This window comes from Microtus oregoni, unplaced genomic scaffold, assembly GCF_018167655.1.
Source record: "Microtus oregoni isolate MIOR12 unplaced genomic scaffold, Mior012 000013F_ref0000133, whole genome shotgun sequence".
In the NCBI taxonomy this organism is placed as follows: Eukaryota; Metazoa; Chordata; class Mammalia; order Rodentia; family Cricetidae; genus Microtus; species Microtus oregoni.
The window spans coordinates 45550943-45570899 of NW_024543072.1; the positions used below are offsets into that span (position 1 = coordinate 45550943).

At 46.3% G+C, this 19957-nt stretch overlaps 1 protein-coding gene and 1 pseudogene across 1 annotated transcript in view; both read left to right on the forward strand.

Moving 5' to 3' along the window:
• The window catches only part of Lamc2 (laminin subunit gamma 2), a 64094-nt gene extending 47951 nt beyond the window's left edge, over positions 1-16143 (forward strand). Inside the window, exons 13-23 of the mRNA XM_041662872.1 lie at positions 385-544; positions 832-1037; positions 2878-2957; positions 4005-4154; positions 6244-6388; positions 7398-7547; positions 8048-8162; positions 9030-9229; positions 11149-11307; positions 11396-11495; positions 14418-16143. Of these exons, the coding sequence (XP_041518806.1) occupies positions 385-544; positions 832-1037; positions 2878-2957; positions 4005-4154; positions 6244-6388; positions 7398-7547; positions 8048-8162; positions 9030-9229; positions 11149-11307; positions 11396-11495; positions 14418-14671 (1719 nt within the window). The 3' untranslated portion in view covers positions 14672-16143. The remainder of the gene's footprint in view (positions 1-384; positions 545-831; positions 1038-2877; positions 2958-4004; positions 4155-6243; positions 6389-7397; positions 7548-8047; positions 8163-9029; positions 9230-11148; positions 11308-11395; positions 11496-14417) is intronic.
• Positions 4348-6001, forward strand: LOC121455341 (annotated as a pseudogene).
• Positions 16144-19957: the final 3814 nt, after the last annotated feature.

The following is a 19957-nucleotide window of genomic DNA, read 5'->3' on the forward strand; positions in this document are numbered from 1 at the left end:
GTGTAGTAGTAAGAACTGAACTTTGTATCTCCTAGGCAAGTACTCTAACACTGAGCTGTATCTCTAGCCCTCAATAGCCTTTTCTAGAAATTTCCTGATGTCAGGTTCTGGTGGGCATGTGTAAATATTAACTCACTGAACACAAGAAATAACTATATCTTTTTATCACCCCAATTTTATAGAGAAGAAAATGACTTGCCAAGGTCACTGCCTAGAGTAGTGAGCCAGGATCCACACTCAGTAGGTCTAGCTCAAGAGTCTAAATCTCAACCACCATGACACATCAAGCTTGTCTAGCTGTTGCCCCCTGGATACCCGCTGCAGTTATGGGGATGAACTCTGGTCCTCATCCTGTGCTCTGATACCTTTCCTGTGTGTTTCCAGATGGGCCAGTTTAGCCAGCAGCTTCAGAGCCTGGAAGCCCTGGTCTCACAGGCTGGGAGTGGTCACGGTGGTGCAGTCTCCAGCTCAGAGCTGGAAGGCCGACTGCAGCAGGCTGAGCAGGCCCTTCGGGACATTCTGAGAGAAGCTGAGATTTCGGAAGGTGAGGAAGGCCAACTCCCTAATAGCTAGGAGATTCATGCCCTAGAAAGAAGTGTGACACTAGGTCATAAGCAAAGTCTTCTGTGGCTGTCAGCTCTGCAGTATCTGCAGCCAGCCTTTGCCTGGGTGAAAGTACTGAATATAACGGTCTCCTGGCGCCTAAGTGACAGGGTGAAGACCGACACAAACGTCCATCACCCGCGTTTTCTCATTCAGCTCTAAGTTAGTCGGCCTTGGGGGTTAACTCCATTATTCTACATCAGTCTTGCTTTTTCTCTTTGTGCGCAGGTGCCAAGAGAACTCTCAGTCTCCAGCTGGCCAAGGCAAGGAGCCAAGAGAACAGCTACCGGAACCGCCTGGACGACCTCAAGATGACTGTGGACAGGATTCAGGCCCTGGGCAGTCAGAATCAGAACCGAGTTCAGGATACAAGCAGGCTCATCTCTCAGATGCGCCTGAGCCTGGCAGAAAATGAAGCTTCCCTGCAAAACGCTGTATGTTTGGCTGGCTAGGGCATTTACTCTCTGTATTTAATTGGTTAGGGTATTCATTGTGGCCATGTTGGGGGCTGTTCCACAGGTCTCACTGGCTCATTCTCTGTCCCTGGATGTCTTGATCTACCTGGCAGGTAGCTGGGCTTTTCTTCTTTGTAACAGATGCATCTATCTATCTATCTATCTATCTATCTATCTATCTATCTATCTATCATCTATCCATCCATCCATCATCATCCTCTGTCTATCATCTATCTATCTATCTATCTATCTATTATCTATCTATCCTCTATCTATCATCTATCTATCTATCTATCTATCTATCTATCTATCTATCTCTGTGTCCTTTGCTCCTGCAATTTCCCACAGAACTGTATTATACACCCCTCTGTAGTTGATTTCTTTCTAGACACATTTTCATAATAGACAAAATCCTGCCTTTTCTATTTCCTTTATGTGGAATTTAGTTTATTTCATATCTGTATTCTCTGCCCCTAATGCAGTATGTAGCTGTTGTAGTTATTTGCTGCGTAAGTGTAAAAAAAGATAAAGAAATGAATTAATGAGTGAGTGAAAACAGAAAGAAGGAAGGAAGCAGGGAGGTGGAAGGAGACTCTGATGGGAACATGGGGCTGAAAGCGAAAGAGTGAGCTGGTGCCTGTGCCATCAGCACACGCTCCTTGGTAGTCTAAGGTGCAGTAGCAGAGGGAGATATGAGTTTGGAGGCTGTGGTGTAACTGTGCTTACTGTCGAGAATGGCTGTGATCTCAGCACTCAGGAGGTCCAGGCAGAAGAGCAGCAAGTTCAAGGTCAGACTTCACTATACAGTGAGATCCTGGCTCAAAGCCAACCCAAGCAAACAACAAGGGTGACAGAAGCAATAACAGCAGAGATGAATAAAGGAAATGGGAGTGAGTTTGGCGGAGGCAGGAGGACCAGGATCAAGGTCAGCCTTTGCTAGATTAAGGCCAGCCTGGGGTATACAAAAACTGGATTCAAAACCAAAGCCATGAGCTAAATAAGAAAGGAAATTGAAAGATAATCAGATAGTATAATTTAAAAAAAATCTCATTGATATTGTTTTGACTCCCCCGTTTGAAAAGTATTTATTGTAGAAAATCAATAAAAAAAAACCCCTATGATCCAATTACCACTAAATAAGTATTGTCAAAACTTAGTATACTGGTCAGGGAAGAAGGCTCAGTAAGTGTTTGTGGTGGCAGTGTGGAGACCTGAGTTCAGATCCCCAGAGCCCAAGAAGAGCCAGTTGTGGTGGTAAATGCCTTTATAACCCCAGTGCTAGGAAGGGGACAGGGACAGGAGAATTCCAGAGACTCACTGGCCAGTCAGTCCAACCTGGTAAATTGTAAGTGTCTCAAAAAATAAGGTTGAGAGTAAAAAAGAAAGACATCCAAGATCAATTTCTGGTCTTTACATATGTATGTGCAGGCAGATGCACACACACACACACACACACACCATGATATATATGTGTAGAATGTATATTTTTTGAGACGGGGTCTCACTATGGAGCCCAGGCTAGCCTCAATATCATGATCTTCCTGTTTCTCCCCCCAAAGTGTTACGAGTGTGCACCACCACGTCAGAGAAACAGATATACTTTTAGATGCATCTATATTTTGCATAGCCTTCTTCTGAAATTGAATAGCTACTTTGTTCTTACCAACGCACACCTTTTTATGAGTTACCATGGTGACCAGGGCCCTTTGGTGTGTCAGGGCAGGGGCTCTTGTGTGGCTATGAGAAGTCCTGCTGGCTCTTCTGTTGAGGCTCCAGAGTCAAATGTAAAACCTTAACCGATTCTCTTTTCTTCCCATAGAACATCCATTCCTCAGAGCACTATGCAGGACCAAATGGCTTTAAAAGTCTGGCTCAGGAAGCCACAAGATTGGCAGATAGGTAAGTAGCGATATTTGGCACCCCTCCTCCAGACTGCCTCTGTGATTTAAGACTGTGGAACATTCGAGACTCAAACATAGATTGCCTCCTCCAGGCTCCCGAGCCCTCCTCCCCAGCCTGGAAGCCAGTTCTGAGCCTCTTAGCTTCCAGAGTATTGCAGGGGACAGACAGTCCACAGAACTGTCTTGGCAGGAGCCGGCAAAAGTATTTGTTTCCCAGCTTTCTCCATGACTCACAGATGGCTTTAGTGCATGTTCGACGTGAGTCCTCTGACCGTGTGAAATGAATCAGCCACTGGAAACGGGTGTGTGCAGCTTTCAGGGACTCCTCAACTCCCACACCAAGCCTGAGAACAAGCAGCAATGAGTTGTTTACTCACTTGTGGGGGGTACAAAGGGACCCCCCCCCCCCGGAAACTGGTGCTGCAGGACCCCAGAGACGACAGGCAGCTTCCTGGTCCTGACTTCTTCTCACTATAAATCCTATCGTGTTCAAAAGCTTTGCGAGGCAGGGTGGAAGGCTCTGCTAATCTCAAGAGGAATTCAGTCCACAGGGGCTGGCTTCTGATTTTGTAGCATGCGCTGCCTCCTGAGCCCCTGTTTTTGCTGTTTTAATGCTACTTCCTAACACCAGGAGATCGGATATTGATAGGAGATTTTATTGACAAGTATTGCCCCTTAGTTGAAGCCCACTCTAAAGTTCCAACACAATGAGTAGGGATGTGGACTCTGGGTGGGAAGCCTTGGGGGTTCTGCTTGTGGGAAAACAGCTTATAGACACGCTGGTCTATCGCCCTGAGCCACTCCCATCTTCCCTCTCCATACCTTCTCTGAGTATGGCAGAAATGGAAAAGGGCGGTGACCTGAGACTGTTCTCCAGAACACCTGCTTCTCATGCTTCCTCTGACTCCATGCCTTCACGTCAGTTCCGATTGGCTTCTACAAGCAAACCTTTATTCTTTTTCTGTGTCTGTAGGAACGAGTTATGTTACCAACCTATGCTGATTTTTCTATGACAACTCTAATTCTTGATCTTTACTGTCTTCAGCCACATTGAGTCAGCTAACACGATGAAGCAACTAGCAAGGGAAACTGAGGACTATTCCCAGCAAGCTTTGTCCTTGGCCCGCAAGGCTCAGAGTGGAGGAGGTGGAAGTGGCATCCTGGACAGCTCCATGGTACAAGGTCTTATGGGAAAGTACGTTCGACTGACTCCTTCTGGGTGGGCCGTAAAAGCTGAATCCTCCCTCTTGAGGAGCATCTCGTCTCTTTGAAATTATACATTAATAACAAAAATAATAATTTGAAATTATACATTAATAATGATAATTAATAATAATGAGATCTGTGTGGAGCTGCAGTTGTGGCTTTCCGCTCTGCAGGAGGGGTGTATGAAGGCTGTTAGGAGGAAGGCCTACTCTGAGAGAGGCCTTTGAGCTTTAGAGGGGAGAAAGAGGGTAAAACTGACAACTATGCTGGGAAATGATCGGTGATCCAGAGCAAAAATGAGGACATCACGCTCCAGCACATGATGATAGTGACTGACGGAGATCTTATCTGTCAGACTACATCCCCCCACAACCGAGGGGATGCAATAGTCTGCACAGCATATGATCGGGAACTACCAAAATACAGTGTGAAAGTTGGCCTGACAAATTATACCACAGTCTATTGTGCTGGCGTGCTGCTGGCCCGCAGGCTTCCCGGTAGGTTTGGAATAGGCAAGACCTATGAAGGCCAAGTGGAGGTGACTGGAGAGGAATACAGCGTGGAAAGCATTGGTGGTCAGCCTGGTGCCTTCACTTGCTTTTTGAATGCAGGTCTTGCCCAAACTACAACTGGCAATAAAGTTTTTTGGGGTCCTGAAGGAACTGTGAATGGAGGATAATCAACCCCTTATAGTACCAAATAACTCCCTGGTTGTGATTCTGAAAGTGGGGACGTCAGCACAGAAGGCCATCAGGAGCACAGCATGAGTCAGAGTATTTCAGTTTACATGCATTACCTAATAGAGGAAGACGGAGATGCTTTTAAGAAACAGTTCTCTCAGTACATAAAGGACAACGTAACTCCAGACATGGAGGAAATGCATAAGAAAGCTCATGCTGCTCCCCAAGAGGATCCATTATATGAGAAGAAGCCCAAGAGAGGGGTTAAGAAGAAGAGGAGGCTGGGTAGTGGAGGTGCACACACACCACAGCACTCAGAGGCAGAGGCAGGCAGATTGAGTTACAGGCCAATCTGGTCTACAAAGTGAGTTCCAGGACAGCCAGGGACAGTCAAGACAGAGAAACCCTGTCTCGAAAGACAAAACAAATAAGAAGAGAAGGAGAAGGTGGTGGTGGTAGTGGTGGTGGAGGAGGAGCCGTACCAGATTTTCCCTTACCTGGAAGAAGACTGGTAGAAAGATCGGATTGCTCAAAAGAAGGCAAGCTTCCTCGGAGCTCAGGAATAGCTGCTGAGAGCTACAGCAATTTTCTGTGAAGGTTTTTTCATAAAGACAATAAACATATAGATCAAGCCAAAAAAATAATAATAAGGGTATAACAATGAGTAGTACTTTGGGGGCTATTTTTAGGACTGGGAAAAGAAAGGTTGTGATAGCTAAGAAAAACTTAAGTTCTAACTGAGACATGACGGTGCACGGAGAGATGGTTACCCTCTGGTCTGTGAAGGTAAATATCGACCCAGCTGATAGGACTGACGACAGAAAAGTCATATTATATCATCAGCAGTTGAAAAGCTTGAGTTTTTCTGACCAAACCTACATAAGCCATAAGGGTTAAATTTAGACTGTAGCATCATGTAGCTAACATATAGCCTAGCTTGTTTTTCCTTATTCTAACTACATACACACACACACACACACACACACACACACACACACAAAGGGGGAGGAGAAAGAGTGAGTGTGAGCAGCCTTAACTGGCTTGTAACTTCCTATGTAGATCAGGCTAGCCTTGAACTCACAGAGATCTACTTGTCTCTGTCTCCTAAACGCTTTGAGTCCCATGCCTAGCCCACATTTTTAAAACCGCAGGATAAATTTTTGATTTTTTTACAAAGAGTATTCTCTGCTCCATGTGGTTGTGGTTGTGCATACCTGCAATCCTAGTTCTTAGAGGCAGAGGCAGGAGGAATGCAGTAAGTTTCAGGCCAGCCAAGGCTATGCAAGATTCTATCTCCAAAATGAAAAGGAAAGAAAGAGTATGTTCACAAGGTTCCTCCCTCCATTATTACTATTATTACTATCATTATTATTGACTATCTGCTTTTTCTGCCTACAGATTAGAAAACACCAAGTCCCTGGCCCAGCAGTTGTCAAGGGACAGTACCCAAGCTGACATTGAAGCTGATAGGTCTTATCAACACAGTCTCCGCCTCCTGGATTCAGCATCTCAGCTCCAGGGAACCCATGATCTGTCCTTTCAGGTGAGGCCACTATTCCTATGCTCCTCACCCACAGACAAACGGCCAGGAAGCCCCTTTCTTCTCGAGGGATTTCATAAGGTTGTTCGGCCAGAAGACTGTTCTCCGTGTTGACTGTGTTAGCATCACGTCAGCATGGTGCACAGCCAAGGCAACAGATTTCTTAGGGAAAGGGTTCCTTCAGCTGAGTAGTTCAGACATTTAAAGGCACGGTGCCTGCATTAGCTGTGTTCTGCTAAGGGTAGCAGAAGGCCATCTCCAAAAGACAGAGGAAAAGATAGGCAAGTGTGCACAGTCCCTTTTGAGATAACAGGGCCTAAGGGCCTCCCACCATCCCCACAAAGGCTTTTCATACCCCCGTTAGCACCCCTTGTCAACCAGATGCTTACTGTGTGGGTGGTGACCCGTATTGAAACCATAGCATCAACTTTTTGCTTTGTGCTGGGAAGGGTATAGGTGCTTTCTGTTGTCTTTCTGTTCTTGACCCCAGTCCTTGTTCTTGAGCCTGTTAGTAGAGAAACGTTTTATATTTCCTCCTTACTTCTGGGGACCCTCAAATTGTAACCAATGGGGAATTATTATGGAGTTTGATACATTTCTCTGTTCTGCTAACAAGAAGAGTTTTGTCATCAGAAGGTTTGCTTTTTTTTCCTGCATCATTCTTAGCTATTGCAACCTAGTTGGATTAAGTTCATCTGCATACCTATAGCTGACATCACTCACAACGATCCCCATAGAGATATGTTATATGAATAGATAAAGCTATTGTTTTAAAAAAAAATTAAAAAGTCTGCTCTTTAATTGAACAAAACTTACTGTATTCTTGGGAGACCTATTGCCTGTCTTTCTTTGGCACACTGCTTCTTTTCTGGTAAGCTTTGTGCTTTAGGGCCAATGTCTGTTTTCTTGACTTCTTAAGGCTGGCACTAATTCAGATGGTGACACGGGGTCCTGAAGTTAGTGTGTGCTTGTGTGCAGACAACCCGACTCATTCTTATCTTTGTGCCCACAGGTGGAGGCGAAGAGGATCAGACAAAAAGCTGATTCTCTCTCCAACCTGGTGACCAGACAGATGGATGCCTTCACACGTGTGCAAAACAATCTGGGGAACTGGGAAAAGGAAACACAACAGCTTTTACAGACTGGGAAGGACAGGAGACAGGTACTCTCTCTGTTCCAATCACTCCGTCAACAAGCATGTACTAGATGCCTACTATGTGAGTGAAAAGGTCAGGGCCTCTACTAGTAAGCCTCCGCAGGTCACGGTGCCACTGGCTGCAGAGAGAGTAGCCAAGATTGGAGTTTTGATGGCATTAGCATCAAAACTGAGTCAGCATCTGAACCCTGGAAGAGGACCCAGGCCTTCTATGTCTCATTCTGGTCCAACTCTGTCTATTATCTTGGTTTCAACAAGTATCTAGTGTTTAAAACGATAATTTGCAAAACTCTTCCCACCCCTGATGGCGGACAAGAGTTGAAGACTCTCCTGTAAAAGGCGTATCTTGTTGACTTACAAAGTCTGTCCCTGATTAGATTGTAGAGGGCTTTGCTCCAGCACCCTCAGCCTGTGGTGAGTCACAGCGCTCTGTTGTCACGGAGAAACTGTGTCAGGGTGATTGTGCCAGCAGGAATGCACTTATTCTAATCTTGTTCTATTTACAGACATCAGATCAGCTGCTTTCCCGTGCCAACCTTGCTAAAAACAGAGCCCAAGAAGCGCTAAGCACAGGCAATGCCACTTTTTATGAAGTTGAGAATATCCTGAAGAACCTCAGAGGTGAGTGCTATGTGATCCAGGTTGGCACTTTTAAAGGTACATTTATGATTCATTTAAGTCCCCATTTCTCTCCTTAAGTGGTGGTGGGTGTACTGGTTATTAATAGATGCTGAGTCACTGTTTTTCTAAGGTAATGATGATCTTACTAATGCTTGAGGAAGGCAGTGGAAGTAATTCACCAAAGTATCAGAAGTCCTGAGTTCCGGTCCTTACTGGGCCCTGTGATGAGGTCAAACTCTCTGTGTGGCCATAGAACTCAGCCAGCCTTTCTAGATCTCTGTGTTCTCCTTAAGGGTAACAGGAGATCTCTAAGGTCCTCCACATCCAATATGTCACTAATGAATTGATACTTTCCTTTCCTTGGGGGGCCTGGTCACCAATATGGCTGTTCTGAGGTAATGACATGTGGTTGTCAAGGAATTTGAGGTGTGCCTTGAAGACACTTGGTTAAAATTGTAGCATCATTCACTAACATGGCTTGGATTCTCTCCCGTACCCACTGTGACCATCCCGACTCTGTGACCACACCCAATTCGATGACCACACCCCAGCTCTGTGACCACCCCAGCTCTGGTCATTGACCTCAGGCTTGGCCTTAGAGCTTTGGGCTTCTAGGATTCACCTGCTGTGTGTGGTTCACTTTGGGTGCTGGCATCCTTGCAGCGGTGGAGTCCCGGACAGGGTGACTGTCAGTGGCTCCCCCAATAGATCTTTTAAGATTCTTTCTCTTGGGAAAGAAAGAATAACCCAGCCCCATCTCTCATCTTTCAGGATTTTTTTTTTCTCAAAACATCAGGCTATCTCATTCAGCTTTTACTTATAATCCTTGTGTCTGTGAAAATAGGTTTTTTCTTTCCTTTGTTTCAGAGTTTGATCTGCAGGTGGAAGACAAAAAAGCCGAGGCTGAAGAGGCCATGAAGAGACTCTCCCATATTAGCCAGAAGGTTGCAGAAGCCACTGACAAGACCCAGCAAGCAGAAACGGCCCTGGGGAGTGCCGCTGCCGACACCCAGAGGGCAAAGAGCGCAGCTAGGGAGGCCCTGGAGATCAGCAGCGAGATAGAACAGGTAAAGAAAGATGGATGTGCAGGTTGCCACAGGCAGTGCCTGACACAGGATGCTTCAGAGAGAGAAGACTTTAGCTCAGGACAGTTTCTGTGGCTCAGAGTCCTGGACAGTCCACAGCAGCCCCACTCTGCACGCCCACCCCCTTCAGCGGGATGGATGTGGTCACTGGCTACCAGTGGATACATTGTATTCAGCTGAATATACTTTGGAAAACGGAAATGACTTTCTCACCATTCCAGAGGCTAGGAAACAACACAATTAGAGAGTCAGGAGTGTGACACTCCTCCAACAGCTCCAGGGAGAAGTGTTCCTTTCCTCTTCCCAGCTTCTGGGGATGGCAGTCAGTCCTTGGTCTTCTTGAATCACAGCTTCATCAGTCTACTCCCTGCTTGCGTGCTCCCGAGAGTCCTCTGTCAACTCTTCCCTTCTTCCCTCCCTCCCTCCCTCCCTCCCTCCCTCCCTCCCTTCCCTCTCTTCCCCCTCCTTCCTTTCCATCCCTCTCTCCCTCTTTATCTTCTTCTTCAAGAAATGGTCTCACTATGTAGCCCAGGCTGGCCACTGAATTCATCTCTCAGTCTCTTCCTATAAAAAGACATCGATCCTGTTGAATTAGGGCCCACCGCACTCCAGGATAACTTCACTGTAGCTAGTTACATCTGGAACAATCAGTTTTCACGTGAGGTCATCTTCTGGGTTGAGAGGGGTGAGGAAGGGAAGAAAGTCTCCACCAGATCTTTGTTCTCACTGGGTAAGCTCTCTACTGATGAACAATGTCCCTGGCCCTTAGGACTTCAAAGTCTGTTTTAGGGTGCTAAATTTAACTGGTAACAATTGCCACCAGTACTTTGATTCTCTCTATAAAATCCTGGAGCTCTAGACCCTTCTATAACGCGTGTCTGAGCTCGGCCTTCTTATTTTACTTTATCCTCCTCTGTGCATGATTGGGACGAAGATAAGAACTGTCTAGTCCCCTGCTTGAGGAGCACTTGTAACTGGGTAACCAGTGTAGCCAGCTGCGCTCTGCTTACAGCCCATGTTGTAAACTACAGCGGAAGGAATGCTTCTTGGCTGAAAGAGAGCTCCTTCCTTAAGCACAGTTTCTAGAGAGCTCGTGCCACTCCAGAAAGCCCAGAGGGAGCGCCTGGTATCTAGACTATTTGACCTCACTTTTAGAGCACTTGGTAACCTACAAAAATAATTTCTAATAATTTCCCTTGAGGCTTGTTTCATGTACCTTTCTTTTCTCTCATTTTTTAAAAATGTTTTTTTCAAGACAGTGTTTCTTTGTGTAGTCCTGGCTGACCTGGAACTTGCTCTGTAGACCAGGCTGGCCTTGAATTCTGAGGTCCACCTGTCTCAGCTTCCCAAATGCTGATTTGTGCATTACCACCACTGCCCAGCTACACCTTACCTAGCATCTAGCATAAAAATGCCTGCAATTATTTAATTATAGCTTATTGATGAAAGGCATTGATGAGCTCTTTTTCTTGCAAAGACAAAAATCCACCACTCTAACTAATTCATTGCTTGCCTTCCAAGCACAACTGTCTTGGGGGAATCCTAGTAAAGCTGTCTCAGAGACGAGGGCAATAAAGGACAATGACGAAGGACCATGTTTCTTGTCCTCTGGATTTTCTCAAATGCTTCTTGATTGTTTTTCAGCATCTCCTAGGCATTGGACTGAAAGGGAAGCTATGTCTCTGCACAGACCCTCCCAGTCTCCAGAGAGCTAGCCTAGAACTAACTTGCTTGAGGCCTGCCTGGGGAAGGGTGTGTTCCCAGGCCTGCCTTGCTCGTTGTTCATCTGAATTACTCTATCAGAGCCAGGCTGCAGCTGTAGTTTTTCTACAACTGTCCTTGGGATGTTTTGAGCCTCACCCTCTCTCTCCTTCCGTCCCTGGCTCCTTTTCTTCTCCCAGGAGATAGGGAGTCTGAACTTGGAAGCCAATGTGACAGCAGATGGGGCCTTGGCCATGGAGAAGGGACTGGCCACTCTGAAGAGAGAGATGAGAGAGGTGGAAGAGGAACTGGCCAGGAAGGAGCTGGAGTTTGACGTGGACAAGGACACCGTGCAGCTGGTGAGTGGCTGCTCCTTCCCAGAGAGCTCTCTTGAAAGTGGCCGAGACAAAAAATAAGTTCTCAAGACATCTTTGTAATCCCTTGCAGGTGGTTACCGAAGTCCAGCAAGCTGATGCCAGAGCCAAGAGTGCCGGGGTTACAATCCAAGACACGCTCAACACATTGGACAGCATCCTACACCTGATAGGTCTGTGCAGCATCCACGGCCTTCCAGCCCAGGGACTGTCCCCAGAAGACTCAATATTCTCAGTCCTGTTAGATGGACCTCAGTTTTTCCCGGGAACATCTGGGTGTCTGCTTTGTTTCAGGGCTCAGACGCTTGGGCCGGGTTGCTTTACATTTTCTGTTTTACCATCTCTAAGATGAGTCACTGAGCACTTGTAGCTGGAAGAGGAAATGTGTGAGTCAGAGAACTGGGGGTGCTCCAGGAACTTCCCAGAAGACTGGCCGGCCTGGGGGTCCCGCTAAGGAATCTGGTCTTGGTTCTGGGGGTTTGCCTGGGCAGTTTTGAGCAGGAGAGTAACATCATCGCTGCTCTAGGGAGGAGAATGTGGTGGCTTAGACAGAACCTGGGAAGGCCACCTGGGGAACAGTTGAAGCAGGACAAGGTGGCAGGAGCCAGCTCTGAGACAGTAGAAGTGGGGGAGGGGAAGGTGTGGGGGAAAGGGTTCCCCTAGTCTGAAGGACCATCTGATGATTCTGCGGTCTCTTCCTCCCCAGACCAAACCTATCCCTGCTATGACCAACAGGGGAAACACCCAGAGGAAATGTGGAAAGAGCAGGCCTAGGAGATACTGTGAATTTCAGGCTAGAATAGATTCACTAGTGCAGTGTGACAGGGAATCAGGCTTTCTCATAGCCATTCCCCCAAAGACACCGATGTTAATTAAAAGTCTGACTCTGGAGGCTGGAGAGACGGCTTGTTGTCTAAGAATTGCTGTTCATTCTTCCAGAGGATCCTGTTTTGGTTCCTGGTACCCATGTTGGGCAGCACACAACCATCTGTAGCCCCACTCCAGGGGTGGCTGATATGCTCTCTGGCTTACACACACACGTGCGCGCGCACACACACACACACACACACACACACACTTTTTTTTAAATTTAAAGTCTACATTTAAGTAGTTAATAGGGAGCCCTCACCAATAGAGATTGCAGTGGATAGGGGGTAGGAACTGGGTCACACTAGCCCATGACATCTTAGCCTTAGCTCTGCCCCAGCAGTTCTGTAGAACAGCTCCAGCACCGGGGGCTCTGTGGGATTATCATCACACTGAGAGACCACTGCTGTCTGTGTTACTACACTAACGGGTCTGTTTGTGATCCAGCGAGCCCCGGACAGTAGAATGTCCTCTACAGATTATAAATGCAATCTCAGCCAGGCGGCGATGGAGCACGCCTTTCATCCAGCTCTTGGGAGGCAGAGGCAGGTGGATCTCTGTGAGTTTGAGGTCAGCCTGGTCTACAAGGCTAGTTTCAGAACAGCCTGGGCTACACAGAGGAAACCCTGTCTCAGAAAACAAAATAAAATCAATAAACAAAAAAACACAGTCTCCCCAGTTGAGATTTTAGCTGCATTGCTTAGCATTCTAAAAAGGGTAATGAAATTAGTGGAGCCTTTAAAAGGGAAATGAGTGGGAGGGGGCAGTGGGAACTGTTGGCATTTACTGCGTCGGGTTCTGTGCCAGGCGCTCTCGTGGCATAACCATTTAAGTCTCGTAAGCCTCTGGGAGATGGATTTTATTATTTTTGCCTCACGGGAATGAACTGAGGCCACACAGCACACAGCCAACTGCGGGGCAGGGTTTACACTGTGATCTGTGTCTCCCGTGTTTCAGTTCCTTTCTTAGATTCGGCTTCCCATAAACAGGTTATTTTGTTCCCAAGCTTACTAACATTCTGTGCTTGTCATGGAACCCCTAATTCTTGAGTTTTGCCCGGAAGGGTCCGTTGGGTCAATATTTTCGTTATGGTATAATTTCCACTCTAGGCACTCTCTTGAGTCTTGGGATAATAACTCATTCAGTGTTCTAACTATAATGTCTAATAAAATCATGCCTCCAAATACTAGCAATGGGCTTGAGGAAATTGACTCTTACAGGCTTTCCTCTGACCTTTCCACACGTGCTGTGGCACAGGCAGACAGACAGACAGACAGATAGACCCACATACAAATAAATAAATTTAACTTAAAAAGTTATGAGAAAACAAAAAATAAAGAAACAAATCCTGTTTCTACAGCTCAGCTCTGTGATGCAGCCTGGCCTTGAGTGTGGATTCACTCGAATCTACTTGAACTAAATGTATATGGCGAGTGCCCTCATGTTGACATAGGCTTTACAAAGTGTATGGGGAAAACATACTGGAAAAAATGCAGTGACACCCGGGCGATGGTGGCACACGTCTTTAATCCCAGCACTCGGGAGGCAGAGGCAGGCGGATCTCTGTGAGTTCGAGACCAGCCTGGTCTACAGAGCTAGTTCCAGGACAGGCTCCAAAGCCACAGAGAAACCCTGTCTCAAACCCCCCCCCCCAAATGCAGTGCATTTGCCATTGGAAATAAATAGATACCTAGCCAGGTCCCCACTGTTTCGAGCCAGAATGAAGTCTTACCTCATTCTCTAACAGCTGGAATCCATCCCCCAAATACCTCAGCATACCTTGGCCTCTGTAAACCCTGAAGCTCAGCCAGTTTCTAAAGGTCTCTTAGCAGAAAACAGCCAGCTATTTCCTCGGGGCGATAGACAGCATGTTTGGCATTAGTTCGGGTCTCAGGGGTGAACTGTGTTAGGCAGTTACCTTGGACAGTTCTCAGACCCCTTATAACCTTTAGCTTTCTGTTATTTCAACCAGATAGAACTCAAGACTTCCCTGGCTGCCTGATGGAGCTTAGTCTTTTTCTTTTTTTTTCTTTTTTGGAGCTTAGTCTTGAACTAGGTTATTCATAGCACAAATGCATGCTCAGTGTTCTCAGATTTCTCCATTCTTCGTAATTTAAAGCCATTTCAATGTCTGACATGGTGTTTTCTCTGGGCAGGTGAAATCAAGTGTTCCTTAAGATCTCGCCACAGCCTTTCTCTATTAACACCTTTCTTGTTCCCTAAAATAGACCAGCCTGGCAGTGTGGATGAGGAGGGACTGATGCTATTAGAACAAGAGCTTTTCCAAGCCAAGACCCAGGTCAACAGTCGACTGCGGCCCTTGATGTCTGAGCTGGAGGAGAGGGCCCGGCAACAAAGGAACCACCTGCATCTCCTGGAGACGAGCATAGATGGGATTCTGGCTGATGTGAAGAACCTGGAGAACATCCGAGACAACCTGCCTCCAGGATGCTACAACACTCAGGCTCTTGAGCAACAGTGATGCTGCCATAGAGATTTCCCCGCTGAGGTTCTTGGGACATAGACCTCAAGGATCAGGAGCCATATCATGGATGGGGCGGGCTGAGGATATTTGAACATGTTTCATGGGTTTGTTCAGGTCTGTTGGACCCGATTCCATCCCTGAGACAATGGGTAGATGGATGTCTTCCTGTCCCAATGTGGTACTGTTTGCTTGCTGGTGCTGGCAATGAGGCAGATGGCCCTGGGTATGAGACCGATCAAGGACCAACCACACTAACAAATGTTGACCTCAGAGCTGCCATAACCTGAGACCTGGAATATACAAAGTGCTGCTGCGTAAGTCAGGGCAGGAACTCTAATTCCACTGTGGCCAGAAAAGTACCCTTGCTTCACCCACTGCAAGCTTTTGTTGGCCAGAGTTTCTCCACTGCCCGCCCAGTAGGTTACGCCCTCGGCTTTCAGGCTGAGCACAGCGAGCAGTGATGGGCATAGGACTGGAAATCTGGCTCATTTGGAGCCATGGTGCCAACTGCCACCCTCTCACCCTCATGCTCTCTGCCTGAGTTGACATCCTTTCTCCTAATGCTGCCAGGATAGCTTAGAGACTGCTTTCTAACGAAAGCATTTCCTACCAGCCAAGCAATCATTGGGAAAGTATTTCATTTGGGTTTCAAAGCGATATAAGAAAATGTGTCTTGGGCATTAAAGGAAGTGTTGTCCAGAAGACATATTAATCTCCATCCAATTCTCCATTGCAAACTCGAAGACTCATCTCCATCTGTATGTGTATCTTGTTTCCTTTCTCTTTCCCTAAATCAGGGATAATCCATCCATCTAACATATATTTATTGAGTCCCTAGGATGTGCCAGGGGTAAGTGGAACAGTCCTGACATTATCTACCCTCGTGAAGTTGACTGTCTAGCGAGAAGGATAAACATTAAAAATAATAAATGGAAACTCCTAAGCCTTGTTCATCTCAAGTGATATTTATTGCCGTCACCCCTCGGGTTGGAGCCTTGCTCGGTAGAACATGTGTTCCAAGACAGCCCCACGGGGGTTCTTGAGTTAGGGCAAAGCTGACATGGTTTTGAGTTGTATACAGTTTTCTGTGTTCCAACCATCCCTCCACCCCTTCCCACAACAGACTGTTGCAACAGATGGGTTGCCTCAGGGCAATCCCAGTGGGAATTGCTGAAGGAGCCAGAGGCACTCACACTCAGCTTGGAAGACTTCGGGACTGTTTCCCATCTGCGGTTCCTGGTCTTTTTGTGGATGTGTGTCAAATAAAGGAACGTTAGATGCTGGACTGAGTTTCTGATTTTATTAAACTCTTTGTCTGGCATGGAAGCACCAGAGCAATGGGGTGAACACGCCATCCTGATACTGATGGCCCTGGAGTTAGCGTTTTCAATTCCTCAGGGCCCTGCTTTGCCCCTTCCAGCTATGAGAGCATGTCGTAAGATTTCGATGATGCTGTATCCCAAGCACGAAGCATTTCTAGAAAAACCCAAAACTTGGGTGGAGGCTATAATTAATATTCTTGTCCTTTTCATCTACTATAAAATAAAGTTAAAATCTGTAGTTTGTGGTGTATATGTAACACCTTTCAGTAAATTACAATTCAGTAAGTTAAGGTCTGAATTGACTTTTACCCCAGGGACTGACAGAAGGATTCTGGTTTCGTCCACGGTGACTCTCACAAAGAGGTCAGACAACTTGGTCTTCTGTGGAAACAGTCTGACAATTCTATCTCATCATGTTCGGTCCCACGGCCTATAAACTTTTTGCAGTCATTTAAGCCCTGACACGTATAATATGTGGCTTCTAAGGCTGCCTTGGGGCAGGAGGAGGAAGCAAAAGAGCAGAAATGGTACACCCAGGAAGTCTTTGTAAGCCAGGATGAGGATGTCTTTCGCTCTATTGTTCCAAGCCCTTATTATTATAATTTGCAGGGGTTCCTTGAAAGGAAGCATTTTTCAGGGACAATTGTACACTATGAAAGGGAAGTACCCACTTCTGGGTAGCTATGCCTCTGCAATCATAAATCCCCACCGGGTGGATGGTTAAGAAAGTTATGAGAATTAGGGTGGGGATGTAGTGCGATTGATGGAGTTCCTGCCTCACATGCAAAATGCTCGGGATCCCAGCAAACAGGCTGCAGCCACACAGCGGAAATCCCAGGCCTCTGAAGGCGGAGGCAGAGGAGCAGTAATTACCATCCTTGGTTATGTAGTGAGTTTCAGGTTAGTCTGGGGACATGAGACCATGCCTCAAACAACAGCAAAAAGTGATCAGGATGTCTTTCTTGGCAAATGGCACAGATCTCAGTAGAGATGGGGAGTGTGAAGTGACTGTTGGGACTGCTGAAGTAGAAATGACACTCTCATTCTCGAGGACCTGGAATACTGGCCCTACGAAGAAGCAAGGCTCTGACTGAGAAGTAGCCTTCCCTAAGCCTAGGGCTAGTCTTGGTCTGACCCTGCCCATGGGAAAGACTTTTTTTGATTTCTTGTCTCTCTCTTCATGAAGACCTTCCTACAGTCTCCTCTGGGGTGTCCTGGTCACTGCTCTTGGTAGACTACTCCACATACCCTGATCTACTGTGGCTCATAGAGACAAAGCTGACCACAGATGGAGACCTGATGTTCTCCCAGGATGTGGTTTCTTTCTAGGACTCTAGGGGGGCCAGATAGAAGGGTAAAAGGATACTCAGCCCTGTCCACTGTTTGGAACAAATCTCAAGGACCATGACTGTGTTTATCGTGTCTTCTTTAATGTTTTGTACGGTCATGGGAATGTTATGGGTTTGTACTGTGTTTTAAGTTTCCCACTTGGAAAATTGTAGAATTTCTCTTTTATTTCTTTATACTATTGGCCACATAGAACTTCTTGGGAAATTCTGAAATATACAGCTTCATGGTGGGACATAAGGAAAGAAATGTTTATGATTGTTACCTTGTATTTCATTATATGTGTGTGTGTGTGTGTGTGTGTGTGTGTGTAAAAGTTAGCAAATTAAGTCAGTGTTTATATTTAATTTTAAACACACTCATCGTTATACTCCCAAGGTGGGAGAGGTGCTGTGGTTAACTTTCTGAACCAAAGAGCAAATACAAACACAAGTAACCAATTTACAAAATATATCAAGCTTCCGTAAGATATATCATGAAACCCCACGTGGATACACACAAAGTAGGTATGATTCTCAGTTTAAAGAAGGAGGGGGAAGAGGAGAAGGAGGCAAGGAGAAAGAGGGTGAGGAGGAGAAAATGGAGGAGGAGATCTATGAATCCTAAAATCAAAATGTTCACAGAAGAGAACGGAATGAGTCTGGCTTGTATCTAGCCCTTGGCTTGGGACAGGGAAGTGTTGCTGCGGCCTGTGCGTCACAGCTGATGGTTGGGCAACAATAACCTGATGGCCACCGCTCAGACTGGCCAAGCTAGACATGGCCTAATTAAAAAGGGAAACGAGAGGGCTGAAGATCACAGCAGGAGCCGGCAATTAGCAAATCATTCCGTTTTGCTTATTTATGCTACCAAAGGAAATCATGAGCTCGACCATTTCTTAGGGGAGATCGTTCATGCCCAAAATCTAAGCAAGTTTTTTAATTTTCACACACATATGTTTTCTTCATGATTTTATTAAAGAGACAAAATTGCCAGTCATGTTAGCACACCGCTAGAAGAATCCTAGCTCTTGGGAGAGGGAGTCAGGGTATCAGTCAGGAACCCAAGATTATCCTCAGCAACAAAGCAAGTTGGGGGCTAGTGAGGACCACGTAAGACTTTGTCTTGAAAATTTTTAAACAAGCAACCGAAACTAACCAAGAGTGGACCCTGTGGGCTGGTCTGGATCTTAGGTTTAATTTTAAATTGTTTGTGTGTGTGTGGAGATGAGTTTCTGTGCCGTGTGAATACAGTGCCCATGGGGGCAAGAATAAGGCCTTGGGTACCAGGAACTGGAATGGTTGGGAACCACCATGTAGGCGTGGGGAACTGAACCCCGGTCTACTTTAAGAGCAGTAGCACTCTGTCCTGATGGACTGTCCAGCTCTCTGCTCTTTAAGGATTACTTTTCTTAAACTGAGAAAACTTAGGCACAATTTACAAATTGGCCAGTTAGCCTCTTAATATATCCTTGAGTGTGGAGATGATGGTGATGGTGGCAGTGTGTGTGTGTGTGTGTGTGAGAGAGAGAGAGAGAGAGAGAGAGAGAGAGAGAGAGAGAGAGAAAATGTCCCACTGTGTAGCCTAGGCTGACTTGATTTGTTGGGGGGAGGCTTGTGTGTGCCACAGTGGACCTGTGGAGCTCAGAGAACTTCCTGGAGTTGGCTCCCTCCTTCAGTCATGAGGAACATGACAACCTGAACTCAGGTTGTCAGGGGTGACAGCAAGCATCCTTACCCACTGCCACCATCCCCCCCCCCCCGTCTATATCACATGGTTACATCATCTAGACTAGGCGGAACGACACTTGCTCTAAGCATATTTTCACAACTGTTATCTCCCACCATGTAACAGGAGGGAGAAAAAGTGATTACTTCTCAGAGCAACTCATAGGGAAGGTTCTGGACAAAGACACAAGACACTAGTAGCATTGTCTGGTTTATTAACATAATTGAAACATTTTGCTGATAAAACTCTTGCCCATGACTAGTCTAGCAACAAAACTCTACTAAAAAATATTTCACTGTGAAATGGTATTGTAACTTGGAGTTTTTATTAATGAGTTGATTTTCATAAAGTAAATCTCACTCTTAAATCAGCAGATGATATGATTACAAAAAAAAAAAAAAAGCTTCCTTCTCCCCATTCCAACCCCATGAGGATCAAGCTGAGGGCCCTGGGACCCCACTGAGGGTGGTGAGAAAGTGCTACAACTCGTTTCTAACTAACCGGAACAGACTCCTAGGACACATCCAAACGCATACTACACAGAAACCACACAAGGAGTTGAATTTACCAGTCAGCCCACAGGAAGATGTGGGTCTGGTCAGCCGGGCAGATCACACCCTCCTTCTTACCACGGACTATCTCTAAGGTGTCTTAATTCCATCAGCCTGGCTCCATCCTTCTAGCTCTCCTGCTCCGTCCCCTGCTGAAGCCTGGGGAGAGAGCCTGAGCTTTTCCTATGCTTTCTTTGCACTGCTGTTTTCGTTTTGAGACAAGGTCTTATGTGTCTGGAGGCTGGGCTTGAACTCCTGATCCTCCCGTCTCCAGCTCTCCGTGCTGGGATCGCAGGTATGGGCCACCACACCTGGCATGGCGTTTCTTTTCTAATAAAAACAGAAAATAGAAGGCA